Source organism: Rhamphochromis sp. 'chilingali', assembly GCF_963969265.1.
Source record: "Rhamphochromis sp. 'chilingali' genome assembly, chromosome: 12".
NCBI lineage: Eukaryota > Metazoa > Chordata > Actinopteri > Cichliformes > Cichlidae > Rhamphochromis > Rhamphochromis sp. 'chilingali'.
This window is the reverse complement of record NC_137939.1, coordinates 6,675,561-6,697,994: the sequence shown is the minus strand read 5'-3', so window position 1 is coordinate 6,697,994 and position 22,434 is coordinate 6,675,561. Positions and strand designations below refer to the sequence as shown.

Below are 22,434 nucleotides of genomic sequence, written 5' to 3'. Positions count from 1 at the left end.
ACTTATGAAGACAAAGTGCTAATCAACAGCTCTGTTGGGTTTCCTAATTAAAAGAATGTACTTGGCATTCACTGGCTATTTACACTACATTAAGACAGCATCAAATCACTCTTCAGGGACTGAGGAACATGGGGAAAATTAGCTATCTGTGATACACATTGCTCCACTGCCTGATGATAAAGTGATTTCCCTGTATTTTATGTGAAATTATGAATGCGAAAGAAGCTTTTCTGCATGTCCTGGATGCCTGGAGGTGATTACCTCGAAGCACAGTCCTTTAAATTAAAAATAATTAGAGCAACCAGTCTCTTTGTCTATGTGCAGTGAATTAGGTTGGCACAATAACTCAAAGAAAAGCAAGCAAAAAACTTCAAATCATGTATGTGTGTACATATAGTATGTGTGTGTACACAGTATATAAGTATAGATCTCTAATGTCAGCAACATGGTGCGGACAAAGTCCACCAAACTGGCCTTTGTTACAACACACAGTGCGTGTGTTAATGGACTTCATGTCCTCATAAATTCTCACTTTCCCTTTTCCTTCTCTCCGTGGTCTTTCTCAACAACCTTCAAATAAATCAGGATTAAATCAGTCCATAAGTCACAAAGTGTGAACTAATGGAGTTAAAAGTAGTAGTGAACTGTGAAGAAGACCAAGTAAAGAGAAGACGGTTCTAAGCAGAATGTGATACAAAAAGTAATAGAGGGAGATGTCTCAGAAATAAAGTTGTCACGGCAGTCTGAGCCACTGTAAAACACTGCAGAGGGTAAATGATCTCACGTACAGCAGAAAACTGCTGCAGCGCTGTTCTCTGCTGCTTAAAATTTCAGCACTGCAGCACTATCCACAACAAAATCAAGCTAATCAATGTGTGTCTTCTGCTGCACATATGCTTTTGTGTATCACTGGCTTTTTTGGCACTATTTCTTGCATTTTTCTATTTGTCCGGCCACAAGAAGTGGAACTGGGGACTCAGCTGCCGAAACATTTTAGCCCATCTGGTATGTGTACAAATCAGTAGGGTCAGGTGGAGGAGTGCATGGTTGTTACCATAAGTATGAGGGGCTATCAGCTCAGCAGTCGCCATCAATGATTCTTAACAACAGTTCTTGACCTGCCTCATAGTGCATTACAGTGATTGAGCGGACGTGACTAAATGTTCCCTTTAAATCCATTTGGTGCAGGGGTTTCACTTTAAAAAAATCTACAAACTATGTAATTTCCCCATAAATGCCCAAATGTTTGGATACATTTGTAACCCAGGGGTTGTAACAAAGAAACACAAGTGTTTATAATGTGTGACCTCAAGACAATATTGCTTCTTTCCTATAATTTTCTCCACACACCTCACCTTTTTACTCTTTTTTACCACAGGCAAAGCACACAAAATGGGGACAGAGATTCAAATGGAAAATTGTAACTTGAAACTTTGCATGAAGTTCTAATGACTACTTAGTACTTTTATTGACCTATTGTGTCTAAACCTAGAGTTTGGCCCACATTATCTTGAACAACACAACTGTTGTTATTTTAAGTAGAGGGACCAAACCAAGCTCGTGTTGCAGATATAGGATGAAGTGATGACCATCAGCTTTGATTTCAGGAGCTTAAAAGAATATGGTTTCTAATTGTTGAGAAATTAATATGAAAGCTGATTAACAGAAGAGGGTTATTTCTTCATTACGTTGTTTTCTTCTACGTTTTGAAGGACAAACTGAAGGTGGCCAGCTGGCTGTTCATTTCATTTCATTTCATGATCCAAGGTACAATTTAGAAATTAAACAAAACACACACACACATTTAGTATCACCTTGGCACAGTGCTAGGCTAAGGTGTAAATCCAAATCCTAATGAGGTGTAGGTGTGGATTTTAAGACTGCAAAACAAACAGAGAAACATCTCAGAAGGAGTCAGACAATATATAATCTGATTAAGAGCACAGAGCGTTTAAATTCTGGAATGAAATTTTTAAAACATGCATTTAATTCGGTCATTACAGGTTTGAGTAGATGGCACAGCACACCTGAGTGTTTCTCAAGGTGATGACAGACAACCTGCAAACTAAGTTTCTTTCTATTTGGGTTTGTTTGTAGCTCAGGAGTCATCTAGCCAGGTCATCTACTAATCAGAAGGTTGGTGGTTCAATCTCTAGTCTTCAGTCTGCACACCTAAGTATCCTTGGGCAAGATACTGAACCAAAACCTGCTCTCTGATACATTGAGTATGAATGTGTGGATGTTAGCGAGAAAGCACTAAGGTGTAGGGAAAAAAGCACGTGTGTCGGTGACTCAGGCAGTTTGTATAAAGCTCTTTGACTGCTCAAGTACAGCAGAAAGGTGCTACACAAGAATCAATCCATTCATCAATCTACATGTTATGTTTTTGACACATTTTAAAATGAATTCATATTTCCTTATCAATCAAAACACAATATTCGTTAGTGTCGTAGCAAAATAAAGTTTTGAAGTGTGAACTGGAAACTCATTAAAAAGCTGTCTGTGGCTCTTATACTTTGCATTAAACTAATAAACGGTCTGATTATTTGGCAAGAGCAGAAATCTAAATCTTTGTAGCGCCACAGCTAACGCAATGGGTTTTAATTTACACTCCTTGAACACTTTTCTTAAGAACTCTTTAAACCCATCTTAAAAATGTTTTGAGAAAGGTCTTAGCTATTACATTACTCAGTAAAACAGATGGCTGTACTGTAACCAACAAAAGCCCTGCTATAAAGTCTTTGGTCACAGATTTTCATCTGGGATTCTGAAAGCAGATGTGACTAGAGGGAAGGGTGGCGGAGGGGAAACTTAACACCAACACAAACGTTCCTGTTGGATCCCTTTTTTAACCTCTTAATGGATTATCTATGATATTATGGCTTGTTGAGTGGTAAAGACCACCCAGAAGTCTGTGCTTCAGATTTGTTTAGTTGTTTAGTAACTCAGTCCGTTGCTTGGCACTAAGTAACCAACATATGTGTTGTGTGTTGCGCCCATTCAGTTTATGACTGCAACTTCTAACCAAACTTGCTGGCCTCACCTGACAACTTGAATCTATTTAAGATAACTTCTTACATGGTGGCAGCTTATACATCAACATTGAAGCTACAGTGGGGCAAAAAAGTATTTAGTCAGCCCCCGATTGTGCAAGTTCCCCCACTTAAAATGATGACAGAGGTCAGTAATTTGCACCAGAGGTACACTTCAACTGTGAGAGACAGAATGTGAAAAAAAAATCCATGAATCCACATGGTAGGATTTGTAAAGAATTTATTCGTAAATTAGGGTGGAAAATAAGTATTTGGTCAATAACAAAAATACAACTCAATACTTTGTAACATAACCTTTGTTGGCAATAACAGAGGTCAAACGTTTACTATAGGTCTTTACCAGGTTTGCACACACAGTAGCTGGTATTTTGGCCCATTCCTCCATGCAGATCTTCTCGAGAGCAGTGATGTTTTGGGGCTGTCGCCGAGCAACACGGACTTTCAACTCCCGCCACAGATTTTCTATGGGGTTGAGGTCTGGAGACTGGCTAGGCCACTCCAGGACTTTCAAATGCTTCTTACGGAGCCACTCCTTTGTTGCCCGGGCGGTGTGTTTTGGATCATTGTCATGTTGGAAGACCCAGCCTCGTTTCATCTTCAAAGTTCTCACTGATGGAAGGAGGTTTTGGCTCAAAATCTCACGATACATGGCCCCATTCATTCTGTCCTTAACACGGATCAGTCGTCCTGTCCCCTTGGCAGAAAAACAGCCCCATAGCATGATGTTTCCACCCCCATGCTTCACAGTAGGTATGGTGTTCTTGGGATGCAACTCAGTATTCTTCTTCCTCCAAACACGACGAGTTGAGTTTATACCAAAAAGTTCTACTTTGGTTTCATCTGGCCACATGACATTCTCCCAATCCTCTGCTGTATCATTCATGTGCTCTCTGGCAAACTTCAGACGGGCCTGGACATGCACTGGCTTCAGCAGCGGAACACATCTGGCACTGCGGGATTTGATTCCCTGCCGTTGTAGTGTGTTACTGATGGTGACCTTTGTTACTTTGGTCCCAGCTCTCTGCAGGTCATTCACCAGGTCCCCCCGTGTGGTTCTGGGATCTTTGCTCACCGTTCTCATGATCATTTTGACCCCACGGGATGAGATCTTGCGTGGAGCCCCAGATCAAGGGAGATTATCAGTGGTCTTGTATGTCTTCCATTTTCTGATGATTGCTCCCACAATTGATTTTTTCACACCAAGCTGCTTGCCTATTGTAGATTCACTCTTCCCAGTCTGGTGCAGGTCTACAATACTTTTCCTGGTGTCCTTCGAAAGCTCTTTGGTCTTGGCCATGGCGGCGTTTGGAGTCTGACTGTTTGAGGCTGTGGACAGGTGTCTTTTATACAGATGATGAGTTCAAACAGGTGCCATTCATACAGGTAACGAGTGGCGGACAGAAAAGCTTCTTACAGAAGACGTTACAGGTCTGTGAGAGCCAGAGATTTTCCTTGTTTGAGGTGACCAAATACTTATTTTCCACCCTAATTTACGAATAAATTCTTTACAAATCCTACCATGTGAATTCATGGATTTTTTTTTCACATTCTGTCTCTCACAGTTGAAGTGTACCTCTGGTGCAAATTACTGACCTCTGTCATCATTTTAAGTGGGGGAACTTGCACAATCGGTGGCTGACTAAATACTTTTTTGCCCCACTGTATGCCCCTCATTCCTATTCTCTATGGATGCAATCAGAGGAGTCACCCCCTGCTGGTCATTGATAAGAACTTCATTATTCAGACCAAGAAACTATACTCAATGAGATTAGCTTTATTTGGCTAACCTGGATTTCTGGTACTAGGGTTCAGTCTGAACTGAACTGAACTAGCAACAACTAAACATCACAGCTTTACAACTAAATTTATGTTGTTTTGTGATGACATTTCAGTCATTTAAATATGACAACAGGTTAGACAAATACAGCCTGCCTCTGACTGGATTCTGTGGGATGTAGAAAGAAGAACAAAACAGGATTTTTATTGGTAAATGGTCTAATATAAGCTTGTGTTTTACTGAATTTTCTTCTTAAACTGTTTGTTAAAGCAAGCCAGCCATGCACACACATTGGCGCACACACGTAGGCATACACCCACATGTACTGATATGCATATTTGGGGTTTTTTTTTCCCTGTAACAGTATTTCCTTTGAAGACTGCTTAAATAAAGCCCTTCACAGCAGACAAGTATGATCTAGACCCTTTGAAATCCAGCTTTTAGACTTCATGACCTTTGAGTTCTACTTTTCAGAAGCCTCCTTTAATGAAGCCGTTAGAAAGCGACAAAGACCGAAGACAGTCTCACTGCTGCTCTGCTCCCTCCGTCAGCTTTAACCTCTCTGTAGCTTTTAACAGGAAGGCCAGAGGACACACAAGCACACAGATAAGATCGTTGTCTGTGCAAACTGCGGCACAATTTTCTTAGGATTCATAAGATCACATTTCTGTGGATCGAAGGCTCAAAACTCCATTACAGGGATATAATCATTATGTCCAGAGTAATAAGTCTAAATTACCATTTCCCTTCCTTTCTTTGGTCATACTAGCCGGATTATGTAAAAACTGGCTACGACCTTGTGATCATGGCATACAGCATGTAACATAATAATATTGCTCTGTCCAGTTACTGCACTTATGCAAATGAGTCACATTAAAATGGCAAGCCTAGCTACTCTTGGACAATTGTGTCTAAGCATTTCTGAGTAGCTATTTCTGATGTGTGTAAATTACAATGGAGAGGCCTGGATATTGTTGCTGAAGGCAATTTAGCTGCCACTCTCCCACTGGCTGTAAGAGGGCTTCGATTGGGGCAGGTGTTTTGGAAAGTGTCAGCACATGAGAAAAATGGAAGTGCTCAGCAGAGACCGCTCTGCACAGTCACCCCCCCACACGCACAGCTTCACATTCTCCCGTGCTTTATTAATCGTTTGTTCTTTTCTGTCTCCGCCCGCTTCACCGGTTGATTTTCTCGTGTTAATCAGAATATGCCTGCAATAACGTTTCCTTATGTAATCCCTCACCTAGTCTTTCTCCTTCTCCTTGCAGTGCTCTTCAACTCTTTTATCCTCCACTTCCCCCTTCCCTGTCTGTCCTTCCCTCCTAAGCCAGTTTTCCCTGGAAGCCCTGTTTGACTCCTTCGCATTGACCTTCCTATCTAATGTGGCGCACATACCAAGCCTTGCCCGGCTGGTGACATCAGTGCCACTTAATGTGCCGAAGCAGCACCTGTCTTCATTATGATCCAGCACTCACTGCTTACATTGGTCTCTCCCTCTCCTTCCCTGTCTCTCTCTCTCATAGCACAGCCTCTTAGATCCCCGTTCTCATTCTGATGAAACTTGTGGTGATATACGTGGCCTTGGCCACTGCAGGGGTTTGGTGTGCCTACGTGCTTTTTCCTGAGTCTGCACATTTACAGCACCCAGGAAATGTCTATAGAACCAGCTGCTTTATGCTCTGTAGGAGTGACGCACATATAAAAGGTTTAAATATATGACCGAATCTGTCAGTATATCTGCTCGCTTGAGTCTCAAAAGCAGAGTTTATATGTTATCATGTATTTTATGTTTACAGTATTGAAGTGTTAATAATTTATTAAGCTGTCGGTGAATGCAGTGAAGAATGACAGAAATACAAAAGTAAAAGTACCTTACAGTTGTAATCAGGCACAAGAAACTGCAAAAAATGATTGTTGTGTGACCATTTGTGAGTGCACTCAGTACCATCGCCACACTGGCACACACTATTAGGAAGAGACAAGAGACCTGGCATTCAAATAAAGCCCTAAGCAGGATGCTCTAATGAATAAAGGCCCTGGGCGGCTGCCTGGATGACAATAAAGATCCATACTGGAACTGGCAACTTTACAAGACACACTAGTCAGGACACACTTCTGGACTGACGCCGTACTTAACATCTTTGATCTTCTATAAAAGACTCCAAGCTTTAGTGATGAAAGTGCTGGAACATGGAGACGGACTCCAGACAAACTACTAAAAGTGTTTGTCTGGAGAGCGGCTGGCGCTAATGTGAGACCCGTCTGACCACCCAGTCAGATAAGCATCATGGGAATAAATACAGTCTTTAAAGTTAATAGGCTGCTTTTCCAGATGGCTCTCGGTGACACAAGTGACTAAACACACAGGGCAGACTGTGGTGACGGTGAAGCATGAGCTGAAGTTGGGTAACCGTTTAATAAAAAGTAAAACAATCATTTTCTAAATTGCTTCTAAGTGCATAATATTATAATTACTATGAACTTCTGACCTCGTTTAAGTGATTAAAACAGCATCTCTTTTTATAACACATAGAGCTTAAATAATATAGTACACTTGAAACAACATGGTGGAATCAGTTCTTAGTAGTTTAAGTAATACACACTCTCATTTCTGACAAATGCAAGCCGACACTGCTGAGACGGGGGAGTAAGTGATGCGCTTACTGCATTACAAATCCTCGCGTGCACATCTTAAAGACCCTGAACCTGACATGTTTATGGATTTAATGCATTTCCAGCTGCATGTGTGTGTACATACACTATATTTGCATATGTGTATTTAGGCGAATCTATATGAACTTTCACATCCACCAAAGCTTTAACAGCAAAGCAAGCGCAGGAAATGAAACATATTTCACCTGATTAGAGTCTTACCTTTGTCCAGAGAGGCATCTGGAGAATTGAAGTCCATGAGACTGCTGATTTCAGTCTTGTAACAGAGTTCGGTAGCCGGGGGCTTCTGCCTCTGGTGGGGAGAGGGATCTAGGAGAAGAACAAGCAACCACCGGTTTTAACTTGATGAATAACATGTAAAAGGATCAATGAATACAAAGAACAATTCATTTGTATGATATGCAGTTTGCACTATAAGTATTTGGATACAACAAAGTTTTGGTAATCTTGAGTCCGCACACCACCAAGGTAGACTTTAAATCAATAAAGCTGCGATTCAAGTGCAGATTTTCAGCTATAAATCAAAGGGTTTCACAGAAGTACTGCTTTAACTGTTTAGGAATTACAGTCATTTTTAGTCTTCCAGTTTTAGAAGCTCAAAATTAATTGGACAATTAACTGACAGATGAGCCCTGTTCCCCCGTTATTCCTTGGTAAATTGTGCAGATAAAATATCTGAGGTTGGTTCCAAGTGCCAAACTTGCATTTGGTAACTGTTCACTGCAGCTTTCAATATGAGGTCATAAGGTGTCAGTGCAACTGAGTGAGGCTATCATTAAGCTATCAGAGGGACAGCAGCCAAATCTATATTCTGGATCTATAAATTCATGGACCAATAGACCTAAAAGACCACAGATGACGAGTAAAGTGGGACAAATAATTATTCCTTTGGCTAATAAAACCAAAACAAAAGAGGTAGGCATATTGTTATCAAAATCTACAATCAAAAGAATTCTTTGGATAGATGAAGCAAGAGAAACTTACCAAGGCAATGGGAGAAAAAGAAAAGTATGGCAACGTAAAGAAAGAAATCATAATCCAAAGCATTCCCCATTATCTGTCAAGCATGATAGAGACAATGTTACGGCAGGTATGGCTGCCAGTGGACCCAGGTCATGAGTGTTTATTGATGATGTGACTGCTGATAGAAGTAGCTGGAGAAGTTGTGAAATGGGCTATACTCTCTGCTCAGGTTAAGCTAAATCTGCAACACTGGTCACACTGACAGCACTTTGCACTGCAAGTGGATAACAACCCAAAGCAAACTGCAAACATTTCTCAATGCAACTAAGCTGGATATTTTTCAAAGGCCAAGATGACCCGATCTCCACCCAACAGAGCAAGCATTTCAGCTTTGACTACAAGGCTGAAGTCAGCTGCAGCGGTCGGTGACGTTCATGGGTTCTAAATTTCACTGTCTGCAAGTCATTGTCTACTAAGGATTTTCATCCAAGTAATAAAAACAATCTTAAAAATTAAAATCATGTCAGTGTGAAAGTCTCTGAAATGTGGGACTATGTTTGAAAATGGTTTGAATTAAAGCTGAAAGTCACCTCAGTCAATCAAGATGTGACTGAAGTGCAAACTTATTAACATAAACAGACCGACAGGCATTACAGGTTGCAATGTGTGTAGGAACCAGAAGGATTAATGCCGCACACAACACCAACAAGTCCACAAAATCCTTCCCAGTACACACATAATCAACTTTTACTCCTCACTCCTTACACTGTAAGGAAACTGAGAGACTGATGCACACACATAAATATTAGCATTTTTATAACCCAAGTGCATTTGATTTCATGTGAGGTTCAGTGGTTTCTAATATAGTTTTTGGTTCCCACCAGTGGCATGCAGTGAATGCATATTGAATGCATTGCTCCAGGTTAACTCACATAAAAGTGTTTGCTAAAATGACTTTGTCACTTAGACGTGTACAGTCAACTTCTGCTGTCCTCTCAGTCCATCACACTCGTGCATGCATGAAGAGTTTTAGACACCCAACACCCCAAGAATGACAATTGCTACTTCAAGACGAATAATAAAGTTCTCTTAGCAAAAAAAAGTTGAAATATTTGAGATTCTCCTCTGCTCACACATACAATAAAATTCCCATTTCTGCAAACTACATCTTTTCCACTTCACTCTTCAATCTCTGCTCCTCCCTGGCCTCTACCCGTTCCTTCTGCCATCACTCCACCACCCACCTATTAAGATGCTGTTTGCTGGTTGAATTATTTGCAGTAATTGAGCACAGATGTGTCTGGGAGCTGAAGTTCCAGGGGTGGTGCTGTCATTACGGCAAGATTAGTCATCTCACTTTTTAAAATGGGTTTTATAAGGCTACAAATAACAGCCTGGCTCCCTGTCCCCCACCTAAGGTGATTGGTAAAACATGAGGGCTGTTTTTAACTGCGCATAACTCTTTGCCACCTTGCAAACGTATAATTTTTCAAACTCGCCCGAGGTGCAGCCTTTGGCACTGGGAACACAGATGTCAGTTTTTTGAATAATGTATAAATTCAAAGCTCACACTTATCTGCCAAGTTCAAGCCGTTGCTGCCCAGTAGCCTCGTGAAAATGTTTTATCTTCCCTGCATAGTACCTTTGACAGGCCCTCACCGACATTTAAAACCCAGGCAAAGGCTAAGAGTATGGTGGAATAAATGCCAAGGAAGAAGTAAACCATGACAGCTGTTTGATGACGATAGTAAGGTTAAGCCGGTATGGAGGGAAAAAAGCATAGAAATATGATGCAGACTGAGCTCAGGTATGACTTGACAATTTAAAAAATAATAATAATAATAAAAAATATATATATATATATATATATATATATATATATATATATATATATATATATATATATATATTTATTTATTTATTTATTTATTTATTTATTTTTTAACTGTGAATACCATCATGTCGAGCTAAAATAACAATTTCCACAAATACCTTGAACTCATTTACTCCTCATCTCTGGATCTCTTCATCTCTCTCTCAAGTTTCAAGTGTTATCCAAAGGGTATTTTGGTCATTTCAGATTACATTAGATTTTTTTTATAAGATTATGAAATGATCAAAATACTGCTAATGATTGAACAGACTTGAACACCTTTATAAAAAAAACTGGTCTGAATATCCACAAGGAAATGTTTAATAATCGTATTATGTATTATAAGGAGTGTATTAATCAAACAAAATCTGCTTACTACTCCACCATTATCTGTTCAAAAGATGACTCAACCAAGATACTGTTTTCACTGTTCAACTCTTCTTTCAGGTCACCAGATTCTTTACCTGTTCATCTTTACTCATCCTCCTTTTGTGATTCTTTAATGTTATTTTTCATTGAGTATATTCACAAAATACACCAAGAACTGGTTTCCAATGTTCCATTTAGCTCTTCCTGTGTAATTCATCTCCCATCACACTGTTTTTCTGCTTTCCAGCTCCCCTCGGTTACTGATATTTCAGATTTCATCTGCAAGTCAAAACCTTCTACTTGTCAGCTAGACACCATTCCTACAGTTTTGGTTAAGGCATGTTTACCTTCTTTGCTTCCCCTCATATCTGCCATCATCTGCTCTTCACTTACCACTGGAACTGTTCCTTCTTCCCTCAAAATTCCCGCCATCACACCAATATTGAAAAAAACTGGTCTAGATCCCAATAATTTTGAGAATTTTTGGCCTATTTCCAATCTACCATTCCTTTCAAAAATTCTTGAGAAAAGAATTCCACTCACAATTAACTAATAATAATAATCTGTATGAACAGTTCCAGTCTGGTTTTCGCCCCTCCCATAGCACGGAAACAGTACTTATAAAAATAACCAATGATCTTCTTATGGCAGCTGACTCCGGTTCACTTTCCATTCTTATTCTCCTCGATCTGAGTGCTGCTTTCGACACTATTTCTCACTCTATACTTCTCAGTAGGCTAGCCTCTATCGGTCTCTCCCATACTCCACTAGCCTGGTTTAAATCATACCTGTCTGATCGCACTCAGGTCATTCAACTCAAATCCTTTACTTCTCAGCCCTTCCCTCTGACCACTGGCGTGCCCCAGGGATCTGTCCTAGGGCCCCTTCTTTTCATTATCTACCTTCTACCGCTTGGACATATTTTCCGTAAATACAATATCCATTTTCAGTGTTATGCCGATGACACGCAGCTTTATCTGTCCACTAAACCTGATTCTGCTCTTCACCCTCTGTTTAGCTGAACAAAATTCATGGTTCTCTTCTAATTTTCTCAAACTCAATAGTAATAAATCCGAGCTCCTCTTGGTCGGCACTAAATCAACATTATCCAGAACCAACAGTTTCTCTATTACTATCGATAACTCACCGGTCTTCATTTCTTCCTCTGTGAAAAGTTTGGGTGTCATCCTCGACAGTACTTTACCTTTCAATTCACACATTAATAATGTTACTCGGTCTGCATATTTTCAATTGCGCAACATTAATCGTCTCCGTCCTTTTCTCACCCCACATGCCACTGCCATTCTTGTCCATAGCCTTGTTATTTCCCGGATTGATTATTGTAATTCACTTCTTTTTGGTCTTACTCAAAAATCCACCCACATGCTCCAACGCGTCCAGAACTCTGCTGCTCGTATCATCACCAGGACCCCTTCTGTCCACCACATCACTCCTGCCTTGCAGCAGCTTCATTGGCTCCAATATAAATATCGCATCAATTTCAAAATACTCTTGTACACATTTATTAAGGCTATTCATCATCTCTCTCCTCCATATCTCTCTGATCTGGTTAAGATCACCGCCCCATCTCATTGTCTCAGATCTTCTTCTTCCCTTTCACTCTCCGTCCCTTCCCCCGTCTTGCAACCATGGGGAGCAGGGCTTTCAGCTGCTCTGCTCCACGACTCTGGAATTCCCTACCTCCTAATCTAAGAAATATCTCTTCCTTCTCACTCTTTAAGTCCAAACTCAAAACCCACTTGTACAAAATAGCTTATCCCACATAACCTCTCCACTCTGCTATTTTATTTGTTTATGTCTTATGCTTTTATGATTCTGTAAACTGCTTGCTTTTATGTTGCTTTTATTCTACTGTGTACAGTGACCTTGAGTATTTTGAAAGGCGCTTTCAAATAAAATGTATTTTTATTATTATTATTATTATTATTATTATTATTAACACTGGTTCAGTTAGTGCACACTTAAGTCAAAGGTATAGAGAGATTTCTGCTCTAAGGATTTTATAAGAAATGCTTTTCAAATTTACAGGTTTAAGATAAAAAACACATTTAACAGTAGGGGGAGAGATCAGTCAGTCTGCAGCTCTGAAAATATAAAATGTCATTTTTTTAGTCAAATTGATTTATCAGGGAGGTAGATGTGTTTTTTCGGTCACTGTTCATGCCCTTTGAATCAAAGCGCTTTTGAAATCGCTGAATATGTGGGTCTAGTGTGGTCCAAGTGCTTCATATTGATCGTTAAATCTTCAGCTCAGCTCACCGAAGTCAAACGTACACTATATCAAAAGGCTGATAATATTGGAGTGCTGAAGAAACAATGAAAAATATCATCTTTTTTGTTGCTCTGCATCGCTGCATTTGCTGCACTGCACCTTGAAAGAGAGTGAAGCTTTCTGTAAACCTTTCCCTGTGCATCTTTTAAATCATGTTTGGTGTGATCTATTAAGGATTTGAGATAAGAGCATCATTTCATCTCTCTGTTTCCAGCTTCCTGTTGCTTTTTCCCCATTTCCTCATGGTCCAACCGGAATATTATCTGAAAAAAAGTATTTTTTTCCTTATTTCTCTCAAAGTGCACATATACACCACACACTGTTAAAGCATATAGGGGTTTGTTTGTTTTTTTCCAATCGGGCATAAAAATGAAGAAAGCTGCACACTTAATGTGATGCATACATTATACACCATCAGAGTGCATGTCATTGCATGCCATTATTGCTCGATTTTGAACCGTCTTTACCTCCTGCACCTTTGGATTTTTTTAGGTTTCCCAACCAAAGGTCAGTCTTTCAGACTTTATTGAAGCATAGGTATGAAAATATATAACATATAAAGGCAAAAACAAAGTCTGCGTAATCCTAACGAGCTTGACAGTCAATATTTGTTATGACAACACAGCCTGAACTTCTTTAGGCATGCTCTTTCATTCCTTAAGGGAAAAAGACTTACCATTCATGTCCTACAGACATAACATGACATAAAAATACTTATTTTCACCTTCACTGTCCAGTTTCCTCAGTTTTCTTAAGGACACACTGCACACCATGTTGACATATGTCACGTTTTCCTCTAATTTCACCTTGTTGGTGAAAAAAGTCTTATAATATTTAATGCCTGTCAAACTGTGTTTAATTTGGCCTTTTTTTTTGTAGACTCAACTAAAGAGCTGTGAATCAATGATGTGTTTTAGTAACATTATGGATATGAAAAACGGATAATCAAATTCTTTGTCTCAATGCATGACTAATGATTGTTTTGCCTGTTATGCATATAAGTGAATGAATGAATGGTTGCCACGTTACTGCTAGTTGCCACCTGTCTGTAAGCCCCCTTTCGAGTTAGAAGAAACTGCAAGAAAAGAAAAGCGACCTGTGAGGCTTGCCAGACTAGCCATTAGGTGGCCACCGTGCGAATATGGCCCATGGATAAATAACCGAAGCATTTCATGCAGAAAGCTGTGTTTTCTGTGGGAGAGAATAACATATTTTGGTGTGAAGTTTAGGTTCCTGAATTTCTGCAGACAGAGGACAAAATATCCAAATACTCACAATACTGAGGAAGTTCAGAAATAAATAAGGATAGTATGCAAAGTTTTGTTGTTGTTGTTTTTTTTTACCCATTTCATTTAAATTCCCCCCAAAATGAATTTCAGTACATCACATCAGAATCCAGCTCTAGCCTCATTTTTAAGCTACAAAGAAAGAAGGAGGTTTGGGGATAATAATTTGACATTCACAACACTGACTCATCAGCTCTGTCTTATTAAGTAAGAAGCAGCGTTTGTGTTTGCAGAGAGGTTTATACACAAACATAATAGCTGCAAAGGGGTTGCAATATCTCTCAAAATAAAACGTTCACGAGAAAGCAATAAACTGCGCTGCAGCAAATATGTTTTTGGTTTTTTTGTTGTTTGTTTTGTACAACTGATGAGAATTTATGACACTCTTTGACTTGGTTCCATTTTCCCATCAAACGTCCTCGGTTTGCTTTATGAATAACAAGCAGTTCAACTTAATATTGAGCACACAAGTGAGGAAAAAGGTAATTGTTCTTTGATGAAATAAATATTGATTTGGCAGAGACACTAAAACAACTGTTATACTTCATGCAGCTTAGTAAATATGTACGTAATTATCAGAATCACTTTGCCGATCCGCTTGTGCCGAAAGCAATCCGACACGCACAGAACGTCACCTACGTGTAATACAGGTCCTCGCAGGCATGTTAATCACTTGTGGGAAATTTCTCACTTTCTGACACACACAGTCTGTGTTACAGAGATTTTATTCAGTTGTATGGCCATTTTTCCTTATTAAAACAATTCTTCCCATGCAATTACACGGGAATAGCAGAAAAGCAAGGAAAAAAGGCAAAGATATGCTCATTTGAAAGACATGCATCATACTCCAAAAACCATAATGTCACAGAAAAAAAGAAACATCAATTCTTCAACTCTGAAAAATAGAAAAAAAGACAGCTCCCGTAGTGAGATCAGTGTAGTGGGGTGTAGCTACAGGAAGACTAGGATGGTGGTTTTTCTGAACATGTAAACACATTTGCTTTCAGGAAGCATGTCTTAAAAGGCCGTTGCATGCCAAGCACACACTACCTGCTATTATGTAAAATTATGTAAAATTAAATTAGCTAATTAATAAACATTTAAAATTTTTAACTAGAAACTAGATATTTTATTGGGTTTATTATATTTAATCTTTCCTACAAGACGTTTGAAAAGAGTTAGGTCATAGGCAACAAAAGACTGAGACAATTAATTAGGTTAACTGGAAGCAGGTCAATGACGTGACAGGGTATAAAAAGAGCATCCAAAGAGGCCGGGTCTTTCACTGTGATTTCACTGTGACAGACTGCTTTAAAAGAATAAGAATAATGTTTCCTGTTATGAAAACTGAATGGAAACATACGGGGATTTAATCACCTACAGTTGATAATGTAATTAAAAGACTGGAAAAATCTTTGTATGAAAGGGAAAATGCTGACAACCAAAAATGAATGAGTTTAATCATACTCTTAAATAGCAGCTAACACAGCCACTGAATATCTAAACCAGTGCAGAAATTATTTGCAGATTTATCAACCGACTGTTCTGACAAACACGCTAAATATTTGCTGATTTGTCTTCTCAGATGTTAGGATTTTGAATCTGGGGAATTGTTAGTGCCATATTTCTGTTCATTAGTTATTTAAAATCATTCTAATTATCCTAAACTGTAATGTTTGAAGCATATAATTACTAATTTTTACAATGTTTCTCCTTAACCATAAAAAATGCTACAAAACAAACACAAAAAACCCACCCACCTGCCTCTTCAGTAATGCCACCTGACTGCTGATACCCATAGGTGCCTGATTTACCTTCATACATCTGCAGTAAAACTTGCATGGACAACTCAGACAACAAGAACCCCCTGTTGTTCCCCTTCTCAGCAGGGATGAAACAGGTTGCATCTCCCAAAATAAACTGCTCCCTCAAAATACAGACAGCCAAGCTCCCTTTACATCACCGAGGCTGTAGGAAGACTTACTTCAAACTACAGACATTGTGCATTTTTAAAAGACCTCGGATGCTTGCCAGCAGGGAGCCAAGTATTTCACACCAAAAACATAATCTGTGAAGCTGAGAAAAATATTCATAGAGGGCTTCAGTGTTTTATTTTGTTGTTATTATTGCTGCTGCTACCATGAATAGATGATATAGTCTGAACATGGCTGGAAGTATACCATGTTTTTATATATGAGCACATACAGCACTGCAAAAGTCTTAGGCCAGCAGTCGGTTTTTATTTTTTACTTTCTCAAGGTGCCAGCGCTTCTTGTAAATATTTGAAATGGGCTTGAGCAATAGTTCTTTAAGCTTTCTGGAGTCTTTTCAGAGGTTTTTCTTTGAATATTGGTCACTCCAGTCTTTGAACCCGATTGTTTTCAAGGGAATCCTTTTTTTATTTGTTAAGCCACTTAACACTTATGAATCATTCAATGAAAGCCACTTAACAGATAAGATTTCCAAAAACGACTAAAAAACTATCAACAGCAGATGAACAGTATCTGAAAGTCATGTCCTTAAGCAATAGGAAAAAATCTAGCAAAGACTATTGTTCACCAAAGCCTCATCAAAAATGATCTCAGTGAAGGTTGGCTGTCAAGAAGCCATTTTCAAGGAAGGATAACAGGGAGAAAAGGCAATAAAAATCAGTTATCAACAGCTCTTATGTAACAATAAATGCAAATTTAAAAAAGCAAGAACTTAGTTTTTCGACATGGCAAGGATCCCAAACACAATTCCAATAAAAACTCAGTTTTTGCCTTATATACTGTGTTTCCAAGTATATTTCTATGTATATTCAATAAACTGCTGCACCTATTACATATTAGCAAGATAAAAAGAAACGATGGGAGCCTCTAGCCTTTTGCAGTACTGTATGTCCATCACTACAGCATGTATCTATCTATCCTGCTGTAATCAACCAACACATTGATTTTGCCATTTTAACAAATTAATTGATTTTATGGTTCAAAGCTGCCAAAAGAAATGTTGGATCCATTTCACATCCTCTTTTTTCTAGCCAAAAGGCTCCATCAAGTCCACCCAGGATGGCCTCACTCTCAATGAAACACATTAACCTGGCATCATAATAATAAGAAAGAGACTTCATATAGCGGAAGACCTTATTACATTTAGTGACCGAATCGTTTATAGCCAGTCACTGTAATAGAACACAGCGACACTCTACATTTACAAAGCGTTCAAGTTCATAGTTTTATGGAGATTACTGTAGAGGCCAAGTCAGGGAGTCACATTCCAATATGGTGAACTCTGTGAGGTTATGATATTAAATGTTCTATATTCTATCAGTCCTACAGGGGAGACCAAGTGGAAATGCTAATCTCTATGGTTGGACTGTTCCCTCTCTCTGTCACACACATTCCTGTCACTCCCTCTCTACCTTGAGCCCTCTCTTCTTTCTTACTTGGCTGACTTCACCACTCCAACATCACCTTTTTTTCCTCCTGATTTCTGTCCTTTCTCTGTCACTGTTTAATGGGGTTCCCCAAGCTCTTCTTTCTTCTGAGCCTGCCATATTTTATCAGCCGGCACAGTGCAGGGAAAGGCGACGGCTGGAACAAAAGCAGACCCTAATGAGTAGTGGAGGTGATTACGGAATGAATAGACGGCTGCTGCTGGAACCTTCACCAAGCTGCCTGTGTGCCCCTGCTCAGTCTGCAATCTGCAGATAGACACTGCCTCGCTTTTCCTACGTCTGCCACTCGCCTTTAATTACGCTGACATTCTCTGGTTCCGAGAGTGCTGGACTTGTGATAAAGCTCACGTATTTATGCATTAATCATAAGCAGCCAGGACAGGCCTTTTCCCCCCACTGCTTCACCTGCATCGAGACCCCAATTCAAGGCACCGTATAAATGTTCGGAAGATTAATGGAACTAATGGACCTGGGGTTTGATTGCGGGGAGCCGGTGCTTAATCTGTAGCCGCCCACACTAACTACCCCAGATCTCAACATGCCTCGTTCTCAATTCACATTGTAATGAAAGGCTGCCGAATATGCGAGGCAGGCCATTCAAGGAAGCGTGTAGGCTAGGGATGTTATTAGTTGGTATAAGGACTTAGGAGAAAATGAGCTGCTGCCTGAGAAACCAAACCGAGGAGAAGTGGGCTTTTGTTAACGCGCGAATGTCATTTTCACAGCAGCCATCTGAGGAATGAACACGTCGTCACTGTATGTAAAGTGAAAAATGTCCTTTCTGCTCAGCTCTATTACAGACAAGAGACAGGTGCCTGCCAGCACTACAGTATTTTAAAATGGCCTGAGCACGGCCACTTCCGCACTTTATCAGGAATCAAAGTACTTTGGGAGATGGAGAGCAGCATGACAGCTCATATCAGGAAACTGGATGGGGATGAATCTTGGATCCTCTCATTTGATAGGCTTTAAATAATAAATAACTTATAGCACCAACAGTTCCTCATATTTTTCCACAGTCTGTTGCAGCTGTAAACATATAGATTTCATGTATATGTAATTATAAATAGATACAGTATGTCAACTACAATTGGCTCTTAACCATTACTACACCTAACTACTAAACTATAAGCGTTACTACGACAACCCTGCCAGCTGTTTTACAGGACAATCCACATGTGGTGAAATAGTTCAATGTTCATAGCTATAGTAAGTCAAATTTTTGGAAAGACCGGGATAAATGCATACTTCAAACTGTATTAAAGAAATAAATAATTTGATGTCTTCGGGAATCCTGGAATAACGTTTTCCAAAGGCTTGCCGAAGGTTGGAGGAAAGGACTGACATCACAATCACATCTGTCCCATTATGCCAATAAGCGTTTACAAAAAAAAGAAAAAAGGTACAGAAATATTAGCAACCAGCTCCCCAAGTCCAGGCATTATAACCATATTACATTAACCAACTATATTTGAATAAAAAACAGAATCTGCGGATACTTAATAAACTAATTTGAAATTTGCCTCGAGAATGAATATGAAGATATTTGAATAATTATATTCCCGATGCAATTATGCAAAAAAAAACAAAAAAACCTAGAAGGTAAAATTGAATGTAAATCCTCTTCAGCACCCCTCGATTTGTTCAGAATCAATTTAATAAATACCATCTATGCCAAATGTGTATTATGAACAGCTTTTAACACCAATTATGACTCAAAGAAACAGCAAAATGACTAAAGTGTAGTATTCTCTAAAGGACTTTGAAGGCTGTTGTTTCTTTTTCTTCCCATCTCCTTTTAGACTGGCAAGGCACAGTAAAAGACAATATGATGAACACTGTTGCAGTCTTTTAGTGCCACACAATGCATTATTGTATAATGCTATAATTTGCAATCCTTTCATAACATTTTATGCCAAAAGCTGCTTCAAAATAAGGCATTTCAAGTGAAGTTTTAATATACTACTGGTGTCAGTTTTATGGGTTTCTAATGGAGCATGCTACTTAGAGAGACAGATATGACAGGAAACAGCTAAGTAACTGAAATTAAATTGTTATGAACTTTTCTGCTCTCTAAATGAAAAGGAAGGTGTTTGTCAAGATTATGGAGGGATGAATATGCTTTATCTACTAGGCAAAAAGGTAAAATGATATGACTCTTGAGAAAGTATGAGCGATGCTTGCAGGGTTTAGTGCTGATTCAAAGCTATGAGGTAGTGAAAGAAAGAGGTTGACAGTCCGTAAGTGTGGGTGGCTGGCCAAGATGTGTGAAAGCTTTGGATGGCATGAGTTAGTTCAGCAAGACCACCATCACAAACATAAAAAAATCATAACGAAAGCAATTAAAGTGGTTGTTTATAGAATTAATCAACAGTTAAAACTTACTGAGAAATCAACACGGTAATCAGGACTAAGACAAATAATATTGGTGAAGAGTAGGGTCATACTAAAATTAATACTGGATTTGATATTAAATTGCAACAGTACTGAAATCACCAATGGCTGTCTTTATCTTCTCCAGTTGACACACGTATCAAAAGGGCAGTAAAGCTTCTGTTTGAACAACACTGAAGTGTTCAGCAGTTGTCATGAATGTTAACCTGCTCGGTGCGCATGTTAACGTTAGCTGTTCGACCATTAGCAATTACCCAACAGTCACATTAGCCGTCTGTTATCACTAAGGTAGTGGCTAGCCGCAATGGCTCATAATAAAATGATGACGTTAATGTGAGACCTACGCAGCCAACCTCATACAGACTAGAGATGGCACGATACCACTTTTTTATGTCCGATACCGATACCGATATCATAAATTTGGATATCTGCCGATACCGATATGAATCCGATATAGTGATTTTTAATCAACAAAACTGTTTTTTAAATATCTTGCTGCATTTTGTATAAGTTCATACTCAAGTTTAAAACAACAACTACACTAAAGCTATTCTGTTATACCTGTATGCAAAAAAAAAAATTTCATAGTTCAGCAATACTGATCAATCTAATAAACTTAAACCTACACCATCCTCCCTATTCTGGTATTTTAAAGAGTACTTAACATAAATATTAAGCAACCTAACTAATAGGGTTCCAACTCCCAGCAACAAAAATAAATAAATAAAAAATAGGGAACCACCCCTCACACTCCACCTCATGATGCTTAATCGACGTAATCAACCTTAATTTGATGCAGTGTGAAAAAAAATGCACAGAAATCAATTATTTTTCAAGAAATATTAAATAGATTCAACATCTTTCTTCAACAAAATTGCAGACTGCACAGATGGTACCTTCCCAAAGGAAAAAGTACTATAGCTTACTAGGGTATATATATTAGACTTAATAGTTACTATATACAGTAACTGACTTCTATTCATTTTACATCAAATTAAAACTTTGGGTGTCAGATAATTATTTATTAAAAGCTCGACATTTTAAATGAGAATAAGAAAGAAAAGTATGTCTTTGTGCCCCCTTTTCCCTGTTAATGCCCTATCGGCCCCCCTGGCTAAACTTTGCTAGATCCGCCCCTGCACAGTTACCAGCGTCAGCTACGTAGAAAAAGATCCTCGAGTAGAAAGTAATATTAAATACATTCTAACAATAGCTGATCAAGCTTAAACGTGCTGCTGTTGTTCAGCCGCTGGTTTCCTCTTTCTGGTGCAAAGTGGGCCAAAAGCAAACTAGAGACACGGACTCGCGACAGAAAAGCCGATCAGCTGATCATTAAGCAGTTTCATGATTGAAGTAGCAGCAGGAGAGGCAGTCGCTTGTTAAGCTTAACGCAGGAATGCTTTACAAACATTCAGAGATGGACTTGCACACTTGCTTTACTTCTCTCGGGATAACTTTGTCGGAGATGAAATGCCGGGTTGCTAGCGAAGCTCCACATGCTATCCAGACCACCGACAGGTCCCGCATGCCACAGCCGCTCTATCACGTGATGCATACTGCTCCGACGTGCTAACGTTCTGAGGTGAGTTACGGCGTGTTGCAAGTTTTGTGAGGTGCTTTCGTGATATTTAATGGATCGGATTACATTTTTTATTTTTCTCCGATATCCGATCCAGTAATTTAGGTCAGTATCGGACCGATACCGATACGTAATATCGGATCGGTCCATCTCTAATACAGACAGTGATAATTTAAAAGAAAAACACATCTAGAGTATGCAATTTCTGAAAAAACCACAGTGGGATTCTTGCTACTGGCAGACTTGGTCTGTAGATTGCCTCTGGTGAGAGTAAAACGAGGAAGGTAAAGAGGTTGGCTAACAAAGCTGTAGGGCTCATAAACACATGTACACATAAGTGTGATGTATCTGAGACAGCAGCTACTCTGTACCTAATGCAGTATGGAATTCTTTTGTACACTGGAAAGTGTTTACAGTTTTCTTTTCTTATGACCTTAAACATACAAAGGAGAGGGGGTTACTCTGCCAGTAAGCCACAGGTAAAAGAGAAGGCTAGCTGTTCATTCAAAATAAATGGGACTTTATCAAAGGAAATATTGGAACATTTCAGAAATAGTATGAAATGTTGAAAATCTGAATAGAAACACGTAGTGCAGAATCGAGAGGGTCGTTTTAAAGTATGACCAGTCTGTCGGTGTGAGACTAGCTAGCCAGAGAAGAAGAAGAAAAATGGCAGATGACAATAACACGTGTATAATAATTCTGCTGGAATTATTATTTTTGTCTTAAAAATGT

The 22,434-nt window shown here is 39.1% G+C and overlaps 1 protein-coding gene across 7 annotated transcripts in view; it reads right to left on the bottom strand.

Moving 5' to 3' along the window:
• The window catches only part of kazna (kazrin, periplakin interacting protein a), a 194,222-nt gene that overhangs the window by 54,809 nt on the left and 116,979 nt on the right, over positions 1 to 22,434 (bottom strand). For all 7 annotated transcript variants that reach the window (XM_080900002.1, XM_080900004.1, XM_080900003.1 and 4 more), the window contains one exon: positions 7,705 to 7,812. In XM_080900002.1, the coding sequence (XP_080756128.1) occupies positions 7,705 to 7,812 (108 nt within the window). The remainder of the gene's footprint in view (positions 1 to 7,704; positions 7,813 to 22,434) is intronic.